Source organism: Erithacus rubecula (genome assembly GCF_903797595.1).
Source record: "Erithacus rubecula genome assembly, chromosome: 8".
Taxonomy (NCBI): Eukaryota; Metazoa; Chordata; class Aves; order Passeriformes; family Muscicapidae; genus Erithacus; species Erithacus rubecula.
In genome coordinates this window covers 36,194,374-36,213,124 of record NC_136659.1, presented here as the reverse complement: position 1 = coordinate 36,213,124, position 18,751 = coordinate 36,194,374, and the positions used below count along the sequence as shown (strand labels likewise).

At 44.9% G+C, this 18,751-nt stretch overlaps 1 protein-coding gene across 1 annotated transcript in view; it reads right to left on the bottom strand.

Moving 5' to 3' along the window:
• Positions 1–18,751, bottom strand: part of GALNT13 (polypeptide N-acetylgalactosaminyltransferase 13) — a gene marked incomplete at its 3' end in the record, with an annotated part of 49,156 nt that overhangs the window by 9,046 nt on the left and 21,359 nt on the right. The window contains exons 8-12 of the mRNA XM_079311050.1: positions 18,569–18,739; positions 12,825–12,942; positions 7,840–8,020; positions 4,037–4,176; positions 779–877 (exon numbers count right to left, since the gene is read on the bottom strand). Of these exons, the coding sequence (XP_079167176.1) occupies positions 779–877; positions 4,037–4,176; positions 7,840–8,020; positions 12,825–12,942; positions 18,569–18,739 (709 nt within the window). The remainder of the gene's footprint in view (positions 1–778; positions 878–4,036; positions 4,177–7,839; positions 8,021–12,824; positions 12,943–18,568; positions 18,740–18,751) is intronic.

Genomic DNA, 18,751 nt, shown 5'->3' with positions numbered 1-18,751 from the left:
ATGGGAACATGGAGCATCCCAGCCTTTCCACCAGGAATGTGGGTTCTGGAATACCAGAGCTCACCCCAGAAACTTTTGCACATAAATAATAAAAAAATCTAATTAATTAAAATAGAATTAATTTAAAATATGCTTACAAGTCCCTTAATTATAATTTACATGCCAAACCCCATCTGGAGCAGCCCTGCTAATTTGAATATCCACTGGAATATGCAAATTTTATTCTAATCAACCCAGAGTCACAAGACCAAGAATTCCACCCACTTTTCTCCTCCCTATCCAGCCCCTCCGAATGAAACCCCCCCAGTCCCCCACTACTGGAATTCCACTGAAGAACTCAAACTTCTACGAATATCCTGGATATTTATTTTCCCTGCACAATTTTAGAATAGATGGATCCAGCCACATTTATGGAGATTCTTGCTCCATTCCATCTTTCACCGAAAGAAATTCAAATTCCTGATCTAATTTCCTAATGTTCACGTCTGGAATGTTAAATTTATTATGAAATGACAGCAGGATTCTATTCAATATATTCACTGGGATATTTCTCATGGATAGGCACCAATATTCCCCCAAAATTTGGAGCTGAAACTGAAGGAAATGGTTGAGTCCCCTTAAAACCCTTCAGCTAAAAATTGAAAATATTTTGGTATTTTCAGTGATTATTTTGATATTACCTTCTCACAAAATCTAAAATAGAGCTGAAAGAGATATTTTTAAAAATCTGAAGGAATTATTGGACAAATAATCCACTTTTCCCCCTGTTTTTATTTACCTGGTTCCCTCCCATGCCGTGGCAGTTGAAAAATCCCACTTTTTCATTCTCCTTGCGGCCCATGTTGTCCAAGCACTGGTTGGTTTCAACATTCCTGATCTGAAAAAAAGAAAGAGATTAAATATTCCTTAAAATACTCCCTGGACCTGCCAGATTTGTGCAGAAATTTGCAATTTGTAAGCAGATCCCATTCCCAAATTGTCATGGAATGGTTTGGGGGTTGAAGTGGCCTCAAAACTCATCCATGGCCAGGAACACCTCTGACTATTCCATCAGAGAATTCAGAATGATTATCCCAATTCTGTTAAAATCCCCATTTTTTTTCCTGCCTGTTCATCCCAGAAAATAACAAAATACCCACTTGGGAGATGCAGTTTGAGCCTGGTGCTGCTCACCTTTGATTTCCACCATTCTCCCTTGGATCTGAGCCCAGGAGGAGCCATCCAGGGCAGGGCATGGATCATTTATGGACTAATGATGCTGCTCCAGCTTGGACAGAACAAATCCTGCCTAAATCTCTAATGAAAGGCAGGAAAATATCCAAAAACCACAATTCTAATGCTCTAAAAATTCTCCATTTCCCTGTTGCTCGCTGGGCTTTAATTCCCTTTTCCTGCTCTGCTGGAACATCCAAGCAGGGCTTGAATTCCCAGCTCCTGCCTGAGCTGCTGTTTCCATGGGAACTGAGGCCACACTGCACAAATCAGGTGTTTTAATCACTATTTTCTGCCTTCCTCATCCCATTTTCCAGCCTGACAATGCGCCAATATCCCACTTTATTTGACATTCCCTAGACAAGTCCTTTCCTCGCTGGAAATCCCCATTTCCCTTTATTTTGGCAGGATTAAACCTGGAATCCTTCAGTGCTTTTATTCCTGCCTACAATGGCAATTTTCAATGGGAAATTGCTTCCCTGGATGTCAAAAAAAAAGCCATTTGTTCCTTGGAGTGTTATTCCAGGATTGTTATTCCACCATCAAATCCTTTGATTGTTATTCCACCAACATCAAACCCATCCCAGAGCTTTTAAAAGACAGCAGAGGAACTACTCAATGCAATATTTTTAGCTGTGAATTTGTTGAATTTGAAAGAATTTCCAGCTCCTGGTGGTCCCAGGAGTTTGGGATTCCCAGGAATGCCCATGATCCTCAGCTCCAGGCTGGAAAACACTCCGTGACCAAACATTCCTTCCAAAAAAAAAATCCAAAAAAAGCCATTTTTAGTCTCTTTCTAAGCAATAAATGATGATGGAAGGTTCCCCTCAAGGGCTGCATATTCATTGTGTCAAAACATGAATCCCAACCTTCACTTTTCCAATCTCCTGCTCCATCTGGGAGATAAATTTGCCTGGTGAACGTTTGGAATAGACACTTGATTTAAAGGGAGATTTTGAAGGGAAATATGTTTGGAACAGCAACTTCTTGAAAAGGACTTTAAAAATAGAAATAAAGAGAAATAAGGAACCAAGAGGATAAAGAGACAAGGAGGGAACTCCAGCACCTGAGGCTTGGCCCCAAAGCTCATCCCCTTGGGAATGGATCCACGGGCTCCAGACACCTCCTGGTTTCCTGTAATTCCTTTATTTACTGGTTTCCTGCAATTCTTGGTGTCCTGGATTTACTGGTTTTCCTTATTAACTGGTTTCCAGTTCTTACTGGTTTCCTGCACTACAGGTTTTTCCTTTACTCACTGGTTTCCTCTACTACTGGCTCCCTTTACTGGTTTCCTGAATTGCTAAATTCCTTTACTTACTGGTTTCTAGTACTGCTGGGGTGCTGTAGTTACTGGTGTCCTGATTTACTGGTTTTCCTTACTAACTGGTTTCCAGTACTACTGGTTTTTTCCTTTACTCACTGTTTTCCTCTACTACTGGTTCCCTTTATTTACTGGTTCCCTGCACTGCTGATCTCCTTTACTTACTGGTTTCCTGTACTTACTGGTGTATTTCCTCACTGGTTTCCTCTACTTACTGGTTTTCTTTCCTTGCTGGTTTGTTGTAGTTACTGGTCACCTGTAAGATTGCTTTCCTTTGCTAACTGGTTTCCAGTTCTTACTGGTTTCTTCTTTCTTGGCTTTCCAAGACTTCCTGCTTTGTTGTAGTTTCTGGTTTCCTGGACTTACTGGTTTCCAGTTCTTGCTTTGCAACACAACTGGTGTGTTGTACTCTGGGTTTCCTGCACTTACTGATTGCTTTTAATTCCTGGTTTGCTCTGTTTCTGATTTCCTTTAATTCCTGGTTTACTCCATTCCTGGTTTCCTCTAGTTCCTGATTTGCTTTGCTTCCTTGTCTCCTGCAATTCCTGGTTTGTTTTCTTTCCTGGTTGTCTGCAATTCCTGGTTTATTTCCTGGTTTATTTCCTGGTTTCCCTCATTTCCTGGTTTCTCTTAATTCCTGGTTTCCTGCACTCCTGGTCTCCTACAATTCCTTGTTTCTCTCATTTCCTGGTTTCCTTTCTCTCCTGGTTTTCTGCAATTCCTGGTTTATTTTATTTCCTGATTTCCTTTATTTCCTGGTCTCCCCTCTCCTGGTCTCCCCCATCTATCTCCTGGTCTCCCCCCATCTCCTGGTCTCCCCATCTCCTGGTCTCCCCCATCCATCTCCTGGTCTCCCCCATCCATCTCCTGGTCTCCCCCATCCATCTCCTGGTCTCCCCCATCTATCTCCTGGTCTCCCCCATCTATCTCCTGGTCTCCCCCATCTCCTGGTCTCCCCCATCTCCTGGTCTCCCCCATCTCCTGGTCTCCCTCATTTCCTGGTTTCCCCCCATCTCCTGGTCTCCCCCATCTCCTGGTCTCCCCCATCTCCTGGTCTCCCCCATCTATCCCCTGGTCTCCCTCATCTCCTGGCTCCCCCATCTATCTCCTGGTCTCCCCCATCTCCTGGTTTCCCCCATCTCCTGGTCTCCCCCATCTCCTGGTCTCCCCCATCTCCTGGTCTCCCTCATCTCCTGGTCCCCCCATCTCTTGGTCTCCCCCATCTATCTCCTGGTCTCCCCCATCTCCTGATCTCCCCCATCTCCTGATTTCCCTCATCTCCTGGTCTCCCCCATCTCCTGATCTCCCTCATCTCCTGGTCTCCCCCATCTCCTGATCTCCCCCATCTCCTGGTCTCCCCCATCTCCTGGTCTCCCCCATCTATCTCCTGGTCTCCCCCATCTATCTCCTGGCTTCCCCATCTCCTGGTCTCCCCCATCTCCTGGTCTCCCCCTCTCCTGGTTTCCCCCTCTCCTGGTCTCCCTCTCCCGTTTTTTCCCGTACCTCTCCCAGTGAGTAGTAGCGCCGCGGGATCTGCGAGTCGGGGTAAACGTTCTCCAGGTACCAGGAGAAGGGTTTGCAGCCCAGGCTCTCCCTCAGGGCTTTCCTGACAGAAACATCTCCATAGTCCACCTTCACCACCCCTGGAATGGTGAGACAAGAGCCCATCAACCCCATCAAACCCATCAAACATTTGGGGGAAATCTTGGAGTCACCTCCAGCTCCCCTGCAGAGCTTTCCTGATGGAAATGTCTCCATAATCCACATTTATCATCCCTGGAATGGTGAGACAAGAGCCCATCAACCCATCAAACATTTGGGGAAAATCTTGGAGTCACCTCCAGCTGCCCCACAGTGCTTTCCTGATGGAAACATCCCCATAATCCATATTCTCCACACTTGGAATGGTGAGACAAGAGCCCATCAACCCTTCAAACCCATCAAACATTTGGGGAAAATCTTGGAGCCACCTCCAGCTCCCCCACAGAGATTTCCTGATGGAAACATCTCCATAATCCACATTTATCACCCTTGGAATGGTGAGACAAGAGCCCATCAAACATTTTAGGGAAAATCCTGGAGCCACCTCCAGCTCCTCCTTTATTTTTAACTTAATAACTAATTATTTGTGGTTTGCAATGCGGATTTTTTTATTTAACTATATAATAGTATTGAAATTTATGAAGAAGAAGGTGAAGAAGAAGGACTAGTTTTTGTTATAATTTTTTTTTAATTTTTGTTTTATATATATTATTACATTTTAAAACTTTAAAAGTTTTTTATTATGTGATACAGATATACTTTTATTTAAATTATGTATTTACAGTTTTATTATTTAATTTTGGAAGCTGTTTTTATGCCTTTAGGTTAAATTTGGTGGATTTTGGAAGGTTAGTGCTTATTAGCATAGAAAGTTTAAAATTTTCAGTGACTAGGGTTCTAACAGATCCCAATCCCACTTTTTGCCCTCCCACACAGGCAGGGAAGAATTTTTTGTGCAGACAGACAAATTGTGAGGATTTGCTGGGATTTAGGAGGAAAAATCCCTCCCAGTTTCCTCTCCCAGGATCATCTGAACCTCATTGGACCCATGCACGGAATCTCCACATTCACCCATTTCCTCTCTTTCCCAAGAAAAGGAATTTAATCCTTTAATCCCTTCTGAAGTGTATCCAGGATTTCTGGGATTTCTGAAACCTTCCTGGATTATTTGGCTCATGAGCTGCAGGACCTGAGCCAGGCTCTTCCCAAGGAAAACTCCAATTCCTTCTTAATTCAGGCTTGCACTAAACCCAAAAGGGAAGTTTTCCTCACTGCTTTGGGATTTTTTTTTTCCTGTTGGTTTTTTGTTGTTGTTGTTGTTATTGTTTTTGGGTTTTTTTTTAATCCAGCTTGTATCTTGGATTTATTAAAAACTCTGACTCAGCTCAAAAACAGGGGAAGGCACCAATTAAAAATATGCTCAAGATCCCAAAAATGAGAGCTGGGCTCTCCTCCAGCAAAATTCTATTTTCCCAGGGAACCAGACTTTTAATTTGGGATGTAATTAGAGGTGTTCCCCTTATTATGCTGTGAGTTCAATTTGCCACTGGGAGCAGCCCTGCTCCTCTCCTGGGATCTGCTCAGGAATGGATGAATCACTCCCAGAGGATGAGGGGAGGAGAACAGAGCCCTCATTAATCCCTTTGTTCTCCCAGAGAATCAGCCAGAGATCTCCCTTTTCCTCATTAATAGGAAGGGGAAAGGATCAAAAGGCAGATTAAAAATATTTAGGATTTTTTATGTATATTTAGGGATGCCCTATTTTAAAAAAAATCTATTATTTCCTACCTTTTTTCATTGAGAATTTCCATGAAAATTTAATTTTTATTTCCCTTTTTCCTCCATTTCCTTTTAATGCTGGGGAACCACCTCACTATATTTTATATATTAATTAATACAGGTATTAATAAATAACTTGGGGAGAGATCAGGGAATACAAAGACCACCTATTCCCAAATTCATCCCCATGACTGAAATTTTGGATTACAAACCCTTGTCACTGGCAGTGACCTAACTCCACCCTTTCCTTGCAATCCAATTTTCTCCAAGGGACCTCTGCTGGAATTTTGTATCCAAAATCCTGGGAATGTGTAACTGGGAAGAGGAGAGGGCACTTCTAGGAGCACTAAATTCCAGCTGATTTGGGCTCATTCCAGAGGGAAAAAACAGTTTTTCCCTCACAGAAAAACAAGGAATAGCCTCAAAATAAATATAAAAAACAGGCTGGCATTTCATCCTAATTTTTCTGTTTTAAAGAAACAGATTCCTTAAAAATTGATGAAACAAAATCCACAAGGCAGAGATCCATAAATATATGTATTTTTTACACTGTTACTGGACACTTAAAATGAGCACAGACAAATTTAAAATTTAAATTTCCTGGCTTGTTAAGGGATTTCCAGGATGGATTGGGAATATTCTATGAGCTCATCCTGTGCAGCCACACAGAATCCCAGAGATTCCTTCCAGCTGGGATTAAATGCTGGTTTCTGATACCTTAAACCTTTGGGAAAAAAATCAAAGTGCTGGAGCAGCCTGTGGAAAAACCAAAGTACTGAAAGAGCAGGAATTCAGCTGGAACAGGTGAGGGATAACACCAGGAAATCGTGCAGGAGAAGCAGCACAAAACCCGTGCAGGTATTATTGGGTTGCCAGGGAAAATTGAAATTGATTCTGCTGCCAAGGAATTTCATTGGGAAGGGAGTTTGAAGATGGGAAAATGGGAAAATCAACCCATGATAAAATAGCACTGACATTTCCATAGGCCACGAGTGCTCTCTGAAAAATGTGGGGAAGAAAATTCCGGGTGTTGTGCTCCAAAGGGTTCCTGCTCTCCAGCTGTGACCTCTGCTGTCCTTCCCTTGGATTCCTTGGGGATTTTAGGAATGAACTGGGTTCTTCCTGACAAAACAGATCCTGAGGGGCTGGAGCATGGCCAGGGAAGAGAATTGAGCTGGGAAGAGGCTGGAGAATTCCTGAGGGAAATGGGAAAGGGCTGGAGAATTCCTGAGGGAAATGGGAAAGGATGGAGAATTCCTGAGGGAAATGGGAAAGGGCTGGAGAATTCCTGAGGGAAATGGGAAAGGATGGAGAATTCCTGAGGGAAATGGGAAAGGATGGAGAATTCCTGAGGGAAATGGGAAGGATGGAGAATTCCTGAGGGAAATGGGAAAGGATGGAGAATTCCTGAGGGAAATGGGAAGGGATGGAGAATTCCTGAGGGAAATGGGAAAGGATGGAGAATTCCTGAGGGAAATGGGAAAGGATGGAGAATTCCTGAGGGAAATGGGAAGGGATGGAGAATTCCTGAGGGAAATGGGAAGGGAATGGAGAATTCCTGAGGGAAATGGGAAGGGATGGAGAATTCCTGAGGGAAATGGGAAGGGGCTGAGGCTGCAGCAAAGGAGGATCCCGAGGGATCTTTTCCCTCTCTGGAATTCCCTGCCAGGAGGGCACAGCCGGGGGGATTTGGGATCTGGGAACAGGGACAGGGACAGGAGGAGAGGGAACAGCCCCAGGGGAGGGCAGGGTGGGTTTGGGGACAATTCCTTCATGGAAAGGGGGCTCAGGTGGAATCCCATCCCTGCAGGGATGTAAAACCCTGGGGATGTGACACTGGGGACAGGGACAGTGCTGGGAATGGTTGGACTCAAAGATCTCAGAGAACTTTCCCAACCCAAACACCTCCACAACTCCACAATTTCCAGTTCCCCTTTTTTCAGGAAGCATTCCAGGCCACGAGCTGCCCCCAAACCCAACCGTACCGGGGGAGATGATGTAGAAGAAATCCTTGAACTCATCCATCCAGACCTCGGCCAGCCTGCGGTTGTTCTTGTTGATGACGTGGCCGGTTCCGCCCGGGAAGGTGTAGGGAGTGGCCTTGCGGAACACGTGTCCCACGTGGGAGCAGGTGACAATCTCCAGGGAGCCTCCACACTGCCAGATCTGCAATGGGAACACGGAAAACATGGAGGAAAACAGCCCCAATGTCTTGGGTTACAATACAGGATGTGCCCAGCAGTGTGTGTTCCATCCCATCTGTTAAACCAGCTGGGCAATCATCTTTACCTTTCCCATGACCCACCCTTCATCCAGCAGGTATCACCTGTTAATGGGCCATTGTTAAAAACTGGGTGTGGCAGCGATTCTTATCCCTGTGGGAGATATCTCCTGTTAATGGGCCATTGTTACAAACTGGGTGTGGCAGTGCCCCTGATCTCCTGGCACACATTCTCTGCTAATGGCCATCTTTAAACCAGCTGGGCAATCATCTTTATCTTCCCACAGCCCATCCTCCCTCCAGGAGATATCTCCTGTTCATGGCCACTGAGTCCCAGTGCATGGCTGATAAAATTCCATCATCCCACTGGGAGATGCTCCAGCCAGGGCAGGAGCCAAGCCTTTCCTACCCAGAGAAAAACTGAGATTTGGAACACCAGAGCACCTTTCCCACTGGATCCCAGAGGAAAACCAGACCCTCCCACATCATCCCTGCACCTTCAGAGGAAACTGCCCCTTCTCCAGGAGCACTGCTCCAGCTGAGCCACATCTGCCCCTGCAGGAGGATGCAGCACCATGGAATGGGACTGTGCCACCACCCTGACTGACTGACTGTGCCAGCTTGGATTCTGACTCTGGCAGGGTTGGGATTGTTCTGTGTAATACTGCATTTCTATTTTAATTTTCCTAGTAAAGAACTGTTATTCCTATTCCCATATCTTTGCCTGAGAGCCCCTTAATTTCAAAATTATAATAATTTGGAAGAGGGGGTTTACATTCTCCATTTCAAGAGAGGCTCCTTGACATGGACCTGTGTTCCCATGGCAACTAAAGCAGTTTTAGCTAATTAGGTCTCCCTCCATTTCGAGAATTCCTTGAGAATGAGGAGGGATGGATTCTGTGGAATCAGCAGCAAAATATCCCAGTTTTAACTTGAGGGAAGTCCAGGATGAGGGGTACCAAGGAATTCCTGAGGGAACATGGAAAAATCCCAAATATACCCAGGGATGTGTTCATGGAGCAACCTGGGAGCATGGAATAACCCCAAATAATTCCATGGAATAACCCCAAATAATTTCATGAAATGTTCCCAATTAATTCCATGGAATAACCCCAAATAATTCCATGGAATGATCCCAATTAATTCAATGGAATAACACCAAATAGTTCCATGGAATAACCCCAAACAATTCCATGGAATATCCCTAAATAACACAATGGAATAACCCCAAAGAGTCTCATGGAATGACCCCAAATAACGTAATGGAAAAACCCTGAACAATTCCATGGAATAACCCCAAATAATCCCATGGAATGACCCCAATTAATTAAATGGAATCATCCCAAATAATACCAAGGAATAACACCAAATATACAACAAGGAATAAATCCCAAATATTCACCTAGGACATGCTCATGGAACAACTTGGGAACATGGAATAACCTGTTATAATTCCATGGAATAATCCCTAAAAATTCCATGGAATAATCCCAAATAGTTCCATGGAATAACCCCAAATACGCACCAGGGAAGAAACCCCAAAATATTCAGCAGGGATTTGCTCATGGAGCAATCTGGAATAACTGGACATGCCAGGAAGGAGGACACACACTCTGAGGCACCCTCCATCCCAAACCCCAGCATTCCCTTGCTGTCTTCCCATTCCAGCTGGCAGAAAATTCCTCCCACTGCACCATTTTTAAAATCTCAAATTTCTGGACACAATTTTTGGCTCTCCTTGGAGCAATCTGCTCCCTGTGCCAGCTGGGATTGGATGTGGGGGGAACCTGAACACTCTTCTCAGGAAAAGGGATTTTTCAATATTTTTTTTAAATCCCAAACAAATGTGGGATGTTCCCTGGGAATGTGACTGCTTTCCAAAAGTCCCCACTCTGGCTAGGAATTGTGGGATTTCAGGGATCTGCTCCCCACACATGGAATGCATTCATTCCTCACTGCTGTGACTGCAGGGAGTCAGGGAATCCTGGAATGGGATATAAAATCCCATCCCAAATCCATCCCAAATCCATCCCAAATCCATCTAGGGACACCTCCCACCACCTCAATCCATCCCAGTCCATCCCAGTCCACCCAGGGACACCTTCCACTATCCCAGGCTGCTCCAACCTGGCCTTGGACACTTCACAAGGAAAATTAATCCCAGACAGGAGTGTTTCTGTCAGGGATTCATGGATAAATCCCAGAATCCTGGAATGATTTGCATTGGGAAGGGAATTAAATCCCATCCCAATCAACAGAGGGAATACATTCCACCATCCCAGGTTATTCCAGCCTGGCCTTTGACACTCCCAGGGATCCAGGGGCAGCCACAGCTGCTCTGGGAATTCCCAATTCCCAATTTCCATCCCCCATTCCCTGTGTCCTGTCCCTCCACCCCTTGTCCCCTCTCCAGCTTTCCTGGAGCCCCTTTGGGTCCTGCCAGGGGCTCTGAGCTCTCCTGGATTCATCCCCTCTCCAGGGGAACATTCCCATCTCCCAGCCCAGATCCAGAGCCAAGATTCCAGCTGGGTTCTAAAGGAATTCCCTGTCACAATTCCCAAACAGCCCAAGCAGGAATTCCAGAGTTCAGGACAACTCAGTTCTGTCACACCCCTGGGGAAATTCCCTTTTCCTCTCCTCTCTGCACTTCCAGCAGTGCCAGAAATCCCAAACAAACCCCATCCTACCCTGCTCAGAGCTCACATTCCCTTTCCCAGCCCTGCCTGGATTATCCTATGGGATAATCTCAAAGGAATTTTCTTTTCTGATGGACAAATTATTTTCGATTCCCTTTCCAAAGCCATGGGAATTCCTTTCAGAGCATCGAGCTTTCAGGGCATAAAACCACTTGCAGAATTTAACAGAACACTAAAAATGCCAGTAATTCCATAAATAAAAATAAAGTTTAGGAATAAATCAGGTTTTCCTTGGCTAAGGAAAACCCCTGGAGCTGTAAGAGATTCCTGGCAGGAATTATTATTATTTTTCCCTCATTAAAAGACATTCTTAAAAGGAGTCAATCAGCATCAGCAACAAGAAGCAGCCAAAAGAAAAAACATAGATTTTCCCAAAAGAAAAAACATGGATTTCCCCAAAATAATCAAATTATACCCCATGGATGCTCCTCCTGGAAATGCCTCTGAGAGAAAAAAAGCTGGAAATCCTTTTAATTATTCTTTGGGATGATGCTGGAGCTGGATGCAGACGAGGCAGGTGTGATCCAGGAAAAACAAAGGCACAGGAGAACATTTGGGAGGGTTCTTAAATTCACAATATATGGGGCAGGGATTATTTTGGGGGGATTTATGTTTTGGCAATTTTTTTTTTTTTTTTTTTTTGGTGGGAATTTATTTTTGGGAGGATTTATTTTTTGGAGTATTTATTTTTTGGGGACTTTTTTTTTTTTTTTTTTTTTTTTTGGTGGGATTTATTTTTATTATTCTGAACCAATCCCAAATCTCTTCCCTCCCTTTGGGGATAAAATCCTGGATGCAAGAACAGCTCCAGGGACATCCCTGTGCCTCTCTCCAATCCCACCCCAGGATTTGCTCCCAGGCTTTTCCTGACAGGAAATATTCCCAAATCCTGCTGGATAAGGGCAGGGAGGAACCTCCCTGATCCCTCAGCTCTCCTGGTTCCCCATTTCCCATGGATTTGTTCCCTCAGCTGGGATTTGAACCCTTTGTTATCCCTGATAAACTCACACAAAAATAATCCCTGGATTTTCAGTTTCCAAAGCTCTCAATCCCAATAAACAGGTGATCCCCTGGCCTTCCCATGGCAATATCCCAATTTATTCCCATCCCTCACCCCATTAATTCACTGGTTTAGGGTGGGAGAGGCAAATTTGGAATGTTTGAACAGTGCCTGGCTCTCCCTGCTCCAGGGATCTCTTGACCAACATGGAAAACCAAGGAAAAGAATTCCTGCACCAGAGTCTTGGCACATCCAAGGAGGAATTTTAGGGGTTAAACCAGGAAAAAAATGTGGGAATCTCCTCATTTGGAGCATCCAGGCTCAGGAGGGGAACTGAACCCTTTGATTTTCCTGCAAAGGAAAGAGGAATAGCCTGGAAAAGTTTTCTGATTCCCAGCTGGTTTTCCCTGGAAAAATCCATTCCCTAAAAATCTTCAAAGGGATTCCTGGCAAGGAAAATGGAAAAGGCAGGAAAAGGGGGGAAGGGCATTCCCAGGATGTGCTGGGGGTTATTCCCATCACTAAATCCCAAAATTGTGACACTTCCAAGCCATTCCCAACATCCTTCCCAACCATTCCTTATCCCAGCCTCAATTTCTCACTTTTCCTTCCCATCCAAAGAACTGGATGCATTTCCCTCACACCTACCCCAGCAGGAAAAATCAGCATTTTCTGCAGGATATGGAATTTCCTTGGCACAAACCCAGAATTCCAGCCAGAACCTGCAAGTCCATGATGTCACCATTCCCAAAACATCTAATTTTTTAACATAAATTCGCATCAAATTTCCACATTTTTCTTCCACGAAGGAATGATTAAAATACACGGAATTTTGGAGGGGCAAACCCCTCAATATTAAAACATTCCATGCAGCAAAAAAAAAATCCCAAAACACCCCAAAAATGGGGGTTTCCCCCAAATTTTAAAAATTCCATTTAACCCATGACTTGCAGGCCAGCTAAAGCAGGATCTCCCTGAAGGAATGACAGCACAAATGGGGGGATTTGGGTTGTTTTTTGGGGGGAAAAGAAAAGGAAGGAAAACAGGAATTACCCTAAAGGACATTTCAAGATTCTCTCCACCCCAGATATCCATTCCTGCATCGTAAGTTCCTATCTCTTCAAAGTAGTTCCTGTCAATAGAAAACAGCCCACCAGCCATAGTTGGGGTCCTGGGGGGAAAACAAACAGGAAAAAAACAGAGGAAAACAGGAAAAAAAAAAAAAAAAAAGAAAAGAAGAAAGAAAAAAAGACCTTTTAAAGGACACTCTGGAATTTACAGCACATTTCACCACACAGGAATTCGATGGAAAACAACCAGAAAAGGAGAATTTTAAGTGGATTTTTTCCTGCTCTTCCCCCAAAATCCACATAGTTCAAGCCCAGCCACACTCCAAGGAGGAATAAAGATGATTTTGGCTGGATTTTTCTGATTTTCCCCAAAATTCACAGTTTTGACCCAGCCCCACTCCAAGGTTGCTCCCATTTCCATGGATTATTTCAGGAGAATTCTGAGGGTGGAATTTTGGGTTTCCTGAGCCAGCAGCAGTTCAAATGCAATCAGGAATGTTTGGGAGGAGTTAAAAGGGAAAAAAAAAAGATTTTTCAAAGGACACTCTGAAATTCACAGCACATTTCACCACACAGGAATTCGATGGAAAAGCAACAGGAGGTGTGAAAAGAGAATTTTGATGGATTTTTCCTGCTCTTCCCCAAAATCCACAGAGCTCAAGCCCAGCCACACTCCAGGGTGAAATAAAGACAATTTTGACTGGATTTTCCTGCTCTTTTCCTGCCTTTTCCATGGATTATTTCAGGACCATTCTGAGGATAAATTGGGTGGAATTTTAGGTTTCCTGAGCGAGCAGCAGCTCAAATCCAATTAGGAATGTGGAAGGAGTTGAATGGAAAGGAAAAAGACTTTTTAAAGTCTGGACACTCTGGAATTTTCAGCACATTTCACTTCAGCATTTCCCTACAGCACCAGACAGGAATTCTGTGGAAAACAACTAAAAAAGGAGAATTTTAACTGGATTTTCCCGTTCTATCCCAAAATTCATGGATCTCAGGCCCAGCCACATTCCAAGGAGGAATAAAGATGATTTTGGCTGGATTTTCCTGCTGTTTCCATGGATTATTTCAGGAGCATTCCAAGGGTGAACTGGGTGGAATTTTGGGTTTCCTGAGAAAGCAGCAGCTCAAATCCACTTGGGAATGTTTGGGAGGAATTTCATGGCTCAGCTTTACCCAAAACAGCACCAAAGGAGCAGGAAAATCTCTGCTAGGAGGGTTGGAAACCCTTCCCCCAGAACATGGTGGGTTTCCCAAAAAAAAAAGGAAAGGATTTCCCTATTTCCCAGCACAGGGATTTATTTGGGATGAAACAGCTCAATCCCAAATCCCAGATTTTCACAGGGGACAACCCCAGGGGTTGGGGCTCAGCTCATCCCAACCCCAAACCTGTGGGATTTGGGGAGGGACCCTTAGGGGAGAGCTCTGGAGCTGGGAATGTTCCCCTGGAGAAGGGAAAGATCCAGGAAAACCTTCCAGGACCTAAAGGGGCTCCAGGAGAGCTGGAGAGGGGACAAGGGATGGAGGGACAGGACACAGGGAATGGATATTGGGATATTGGGATATTGGGATATTGGGATATTGGGGTATTGGGATATTGGGATATTGGGATATTGGGATACTGGGATATTGGGATATTGGGAAATTGGGATATTGGGAATTGAGATATTGGGATATTGGGATATTGGGATACTGGGATATTGGGAATTGGGATACTGGGATATTGGGATATTGGGAATTGGGATATTGAGATATTGGGAATTGAGATATTGGGATATTGGGGTATTGGGGAATTGGGATATTGGGATATTGGGATATTGGGATATTGGGATACTGGGATACTGGGATGTTGGGATATTGGGATGTTGGGATATTGGGATATTGGGAATTCCTGGCTGGGATGGAATTCCATCTGGCTGCCTCTGGAATGTCCCAGGCCAGGCTGGAACAACCTGGGACCATGGGATGTGTCCCTAGATGAAATGAAATGGAATTTAATTTAATCCAAACATTCCCCTTCCTCCTCCTTCCTTCCCCCACATGGAGACACTCTTTCCTTGATACACAATTTCCCATTTTTTTTTTCCAAGCCTGAGCCTTGAGCAAATTTTGAAGGATGAACCTGAACTGGACACACAGACCTGGATTCCTCCAAAGGACCCCAATGTCCTTTGAGTTCTGAAACTCTTCCCAAATCCCTCCTAACAAAGCTGGGAGTGCTGAGGTGCACACTGGAAAATTCAGTAATTCCCAGCCCAGCTCCTGGGAAAAAGGGAATGCAGCAGGCAGGAATGTTCCAGGGATGTGAATTTAATGGGGCACAACCAGAGCTTTCCTTGGAAAACCACCTCCACCAAAATATTGGGAAGATAAAATGTCTTACAGTGGTTTTTCAGCTGTAATCTTATTTTTTTTTTCTCAGTTCTGCATCTTTTCCCTGTGGAATCACCTGGGAATTGCTGTGATTGACCCCAGCCCATTCTGCAATCACCTCATCCTGCTTTTCCCAGGAAATCCCATCCCAGCCACCAAATCCCACAAAACTCTGGGAATAAAGTCACCACCATCAATTACCAATCCCTGCTGGCTTAATTACCTGCAATCAACTGGAAGTTTAATTATTAATAATTAAGATATTCATATCATATCAATGCAATCAGTAACATGTTAATGATCTCCAGAGTTCCAGGAGCATTTGGAAGATGTTCCCAGGCATGGGGGGGATTTGGGGATTTTGAGGATTTGGGGTATTTTTGGGATGTCTTGCAGGGCCAGGGGTGGGTTGATGGTCCTTGGGGGTCCCTTCCAGCTCAGGAAATTCCATGATCCTAACACATTCCTGATTTTTAAATCTTGTGGTTTTCCTGTTTTCTGATCTTGCATTTTTCCTAGGATTTGATCCTGTGTTTTCCTTCCCAACCCCTAATTTATACAAAATATTTCCTGGACCTTAATCCACATTTTTAGTATTTCTAAATCCAGCCTGGAGTGCCTTCAGCTTCAAAAACTGAGGCAAAAGCATGGAACTATCTATAAAAATGAATAATTCCATAATTCTGGGATTCTCTGATCAAAGACTGAAATTCCTGGACCAAAACCTGAAATTTTGGATTTAATCTAAAGCGCCAACACTCCCCTCTCAGCTCTTTGTGACAACTGTGGCACAGGTGACATCTGTCCCTCTGCCCCCTTTGCTTCCCAATTCCTTTTTTACCCAGAGAATCCCCCAAAATTCCAGCAAAAAATCTGATGGAAAGCAAAAGGAATTAAACAAAACCCTTTTTTTGCCTTTATCAATTTTGAGAATCAATTCAGTGTCTGAGCTGGGATTAATTTTGAGCCCTGCTCCATTTCAAGGGGAGGAAATGAGGACTGGGATTGCATTCCTTTGAAAATTCCCCATCCCTGGGAATGGATTTGGGAGAGCCAGGATGGATGGAGCTCAGCAGCTCATTAGGATAATTCATTTTCCCAATTTCCCAATTAATTTCCCCAATTTCCATGCACACCTGAGCTTTAATAAAGAGCTGCTGGCCCAGGGAGGAGATTTTGGATCAGGAATAAAACAATTCCTGTGGCTCCAAAGCTCTTTCCTCAGAAAATCTCTTCTTGCTTTTTTTGGGAATAAACCCCAAATCCTCCCTTCCCTCATTCCAGCCTTTCCAGGACAACCAGGGACAGAAATGGGAATTTTGGAAGCAATTTTGGAAGGTTTTTCCTGCCCTTCCATCCCTGGACTGATCCACCTGCAGGACTGGAATTCTTCCCCCTTCCCAGATTTCAATCCATTCCATCAACTCAGGAAATTATTTTTGGTCTCTTTTGGAATTTTGCAGGAAGCCCCAGCAGCTGTTGGAGCAAACACCCCATGGCCAGGGATTGATTCCATTTGTTCCCTTTTCAGCTCCATTTCCAATTTAAGAGGTTTTGTTCCACTCTGTGATTCCAGCAATTAAATGGAAGAGGTCAGGACATGCTCTTGGATCATTTTTCCCTCAGGGTGCTCCACTATCAATCCCATTTTCCAAGCAACAAACCAGGAATTTAAGTGCAAATCACAGGGCTCAAAAATGCTCAGAAATAATTTGGAGTATTTGCCCTAAATCCCCCCCAAAAAAATGGGAATAAAAATCCATTTGCAGTAAATGAACAGAGGGAGCTGAACAGGCAGAAATCTTTGGAATTCCTGAATTTTGGAGATGGGCAAAAAGAAATCTTTGGAATTTCTGAGGGTTGGAGCTGAACAGGCAGAAATCTCTGGAATTCCTGAACATTGGGGAAAGGATGGGATGGGGCCAAGTGCAAATCACTGGGGTTGAAAGCTCAAAAATGCTCAGAAATCCTTTGGAATATTTGCCTTAAATCCCTCCAAAAATTGGAATAAAAATCTGTTTATAGCACATTAACAGAGGGAGCTGAACAGGCAGAAATCTTTGGGATTCCCAAACTTTGGAGCTGAACAAGCAAGAAATCTTTGGCATTCCCAAACATTGGGAAGAGAATGTGATGGGGCTAAGTGTAAATCACTGGGGTTCAAAGCTCAAAAATGTTCAGAAATCCTTTGGAATATTTGTCTTAAATAATAAAAAAAATTAGAATAAAAACCCCTTTGCAAAAAATTAACAGAGGGAGCTGAACAGGCAGAAATCCTCGGAATTCCTGAATATTGCAGCTGAACAGGCAGAAATCTTTGGAATTCCCAAACATTGGGAAGAGGATGGGATGGGCATGGGGAATTGGGCACTGGGGGAATTGGGATGGGGACTGGGGGATATTGGGATGGGAATTGGGGGAAATTGGGATGGGCACTGGGGGAAATTGGGATGGGAACTGGGGGAATTGGGATGGGGACTGGGGGAAATTGGGATGGGAACTGGGGGAAATTGGGATGGGGACTGGGGGAAATTGGGATGGGGACTGGGGGAAATTGGGATGGGAACTGGGGGAATTGGGGGGACTGGGGGAAATTGGGATGGGGACTGGGGAAATTGGATGGGACTTGGGAAATTGGATGGGCACTGGGGATTGGGATGGGGACTGGGGAAATTGGGATGGGAACTGGGGGAATTGGGATGGGCACTGGGGGAATTGGGATGGGAACTGGGGGAATTGGGATGGGGACTGGGGAAATTGGGATGGGAACTGGGGGAATTGGGATGGGGACTGGGGGAAATTGGGATGGGCACTGGGGAATTGGGATGGGGATGGGGACAGGGAAAATTGGGATGGGCACTGGGGGGAATTGGGATGGGGACTGGGGAATTGGGATGGGAACTGGGGGAATTGGGATGGGCACTGGGGAATTGGGATGGGAACTGGGGGAATTGGGATGGGAACTGGGGGAAATTGGGATGGGGACTGGGGGAAATTGGGATGGGGATTGGGGAAATTGGGATGGGGATTGGGGGAATTGGGCTGGGGACTGGGGGAATTGGGATGGGGACAGGGAAAATTGGGATGGGCACTGGGGAAATTGGGATGGGCACTGGGGAATTGGGATGGGCACTGGAGGAATTGGGATGGGGACTGGAGGAATTGGGATGGGCACTGGGGAATTGGGATGGGCACTGGAGGAATTGGGATGGGGACTGGGGGAATTGGGATGGGCACTGGGATTTGCAGCAGCAAGGACACGCCGGGATTTGGGTTTTCCCTTCCATTCTGCCTCAGATCAGCAGGGGAATGTTGGGAATTTTGGGGGGTTTTGGGGAAAGGAGGGGCACTGACCTGACAGGGAGGGTCCTGTCCCCTTTCCTGCGGTCCATCTCCCTCTGGGGAACGGGATACCAGCGGAAATTCAGCTTCCAGTTGAAGCCCCCATAGGTCATGTCCGAGCCTGCCATGTACTCAAAGGTGTCATCACTGATCACATCGATGATGGGACACACCACGGTTTTCCTGGGGAAAAAA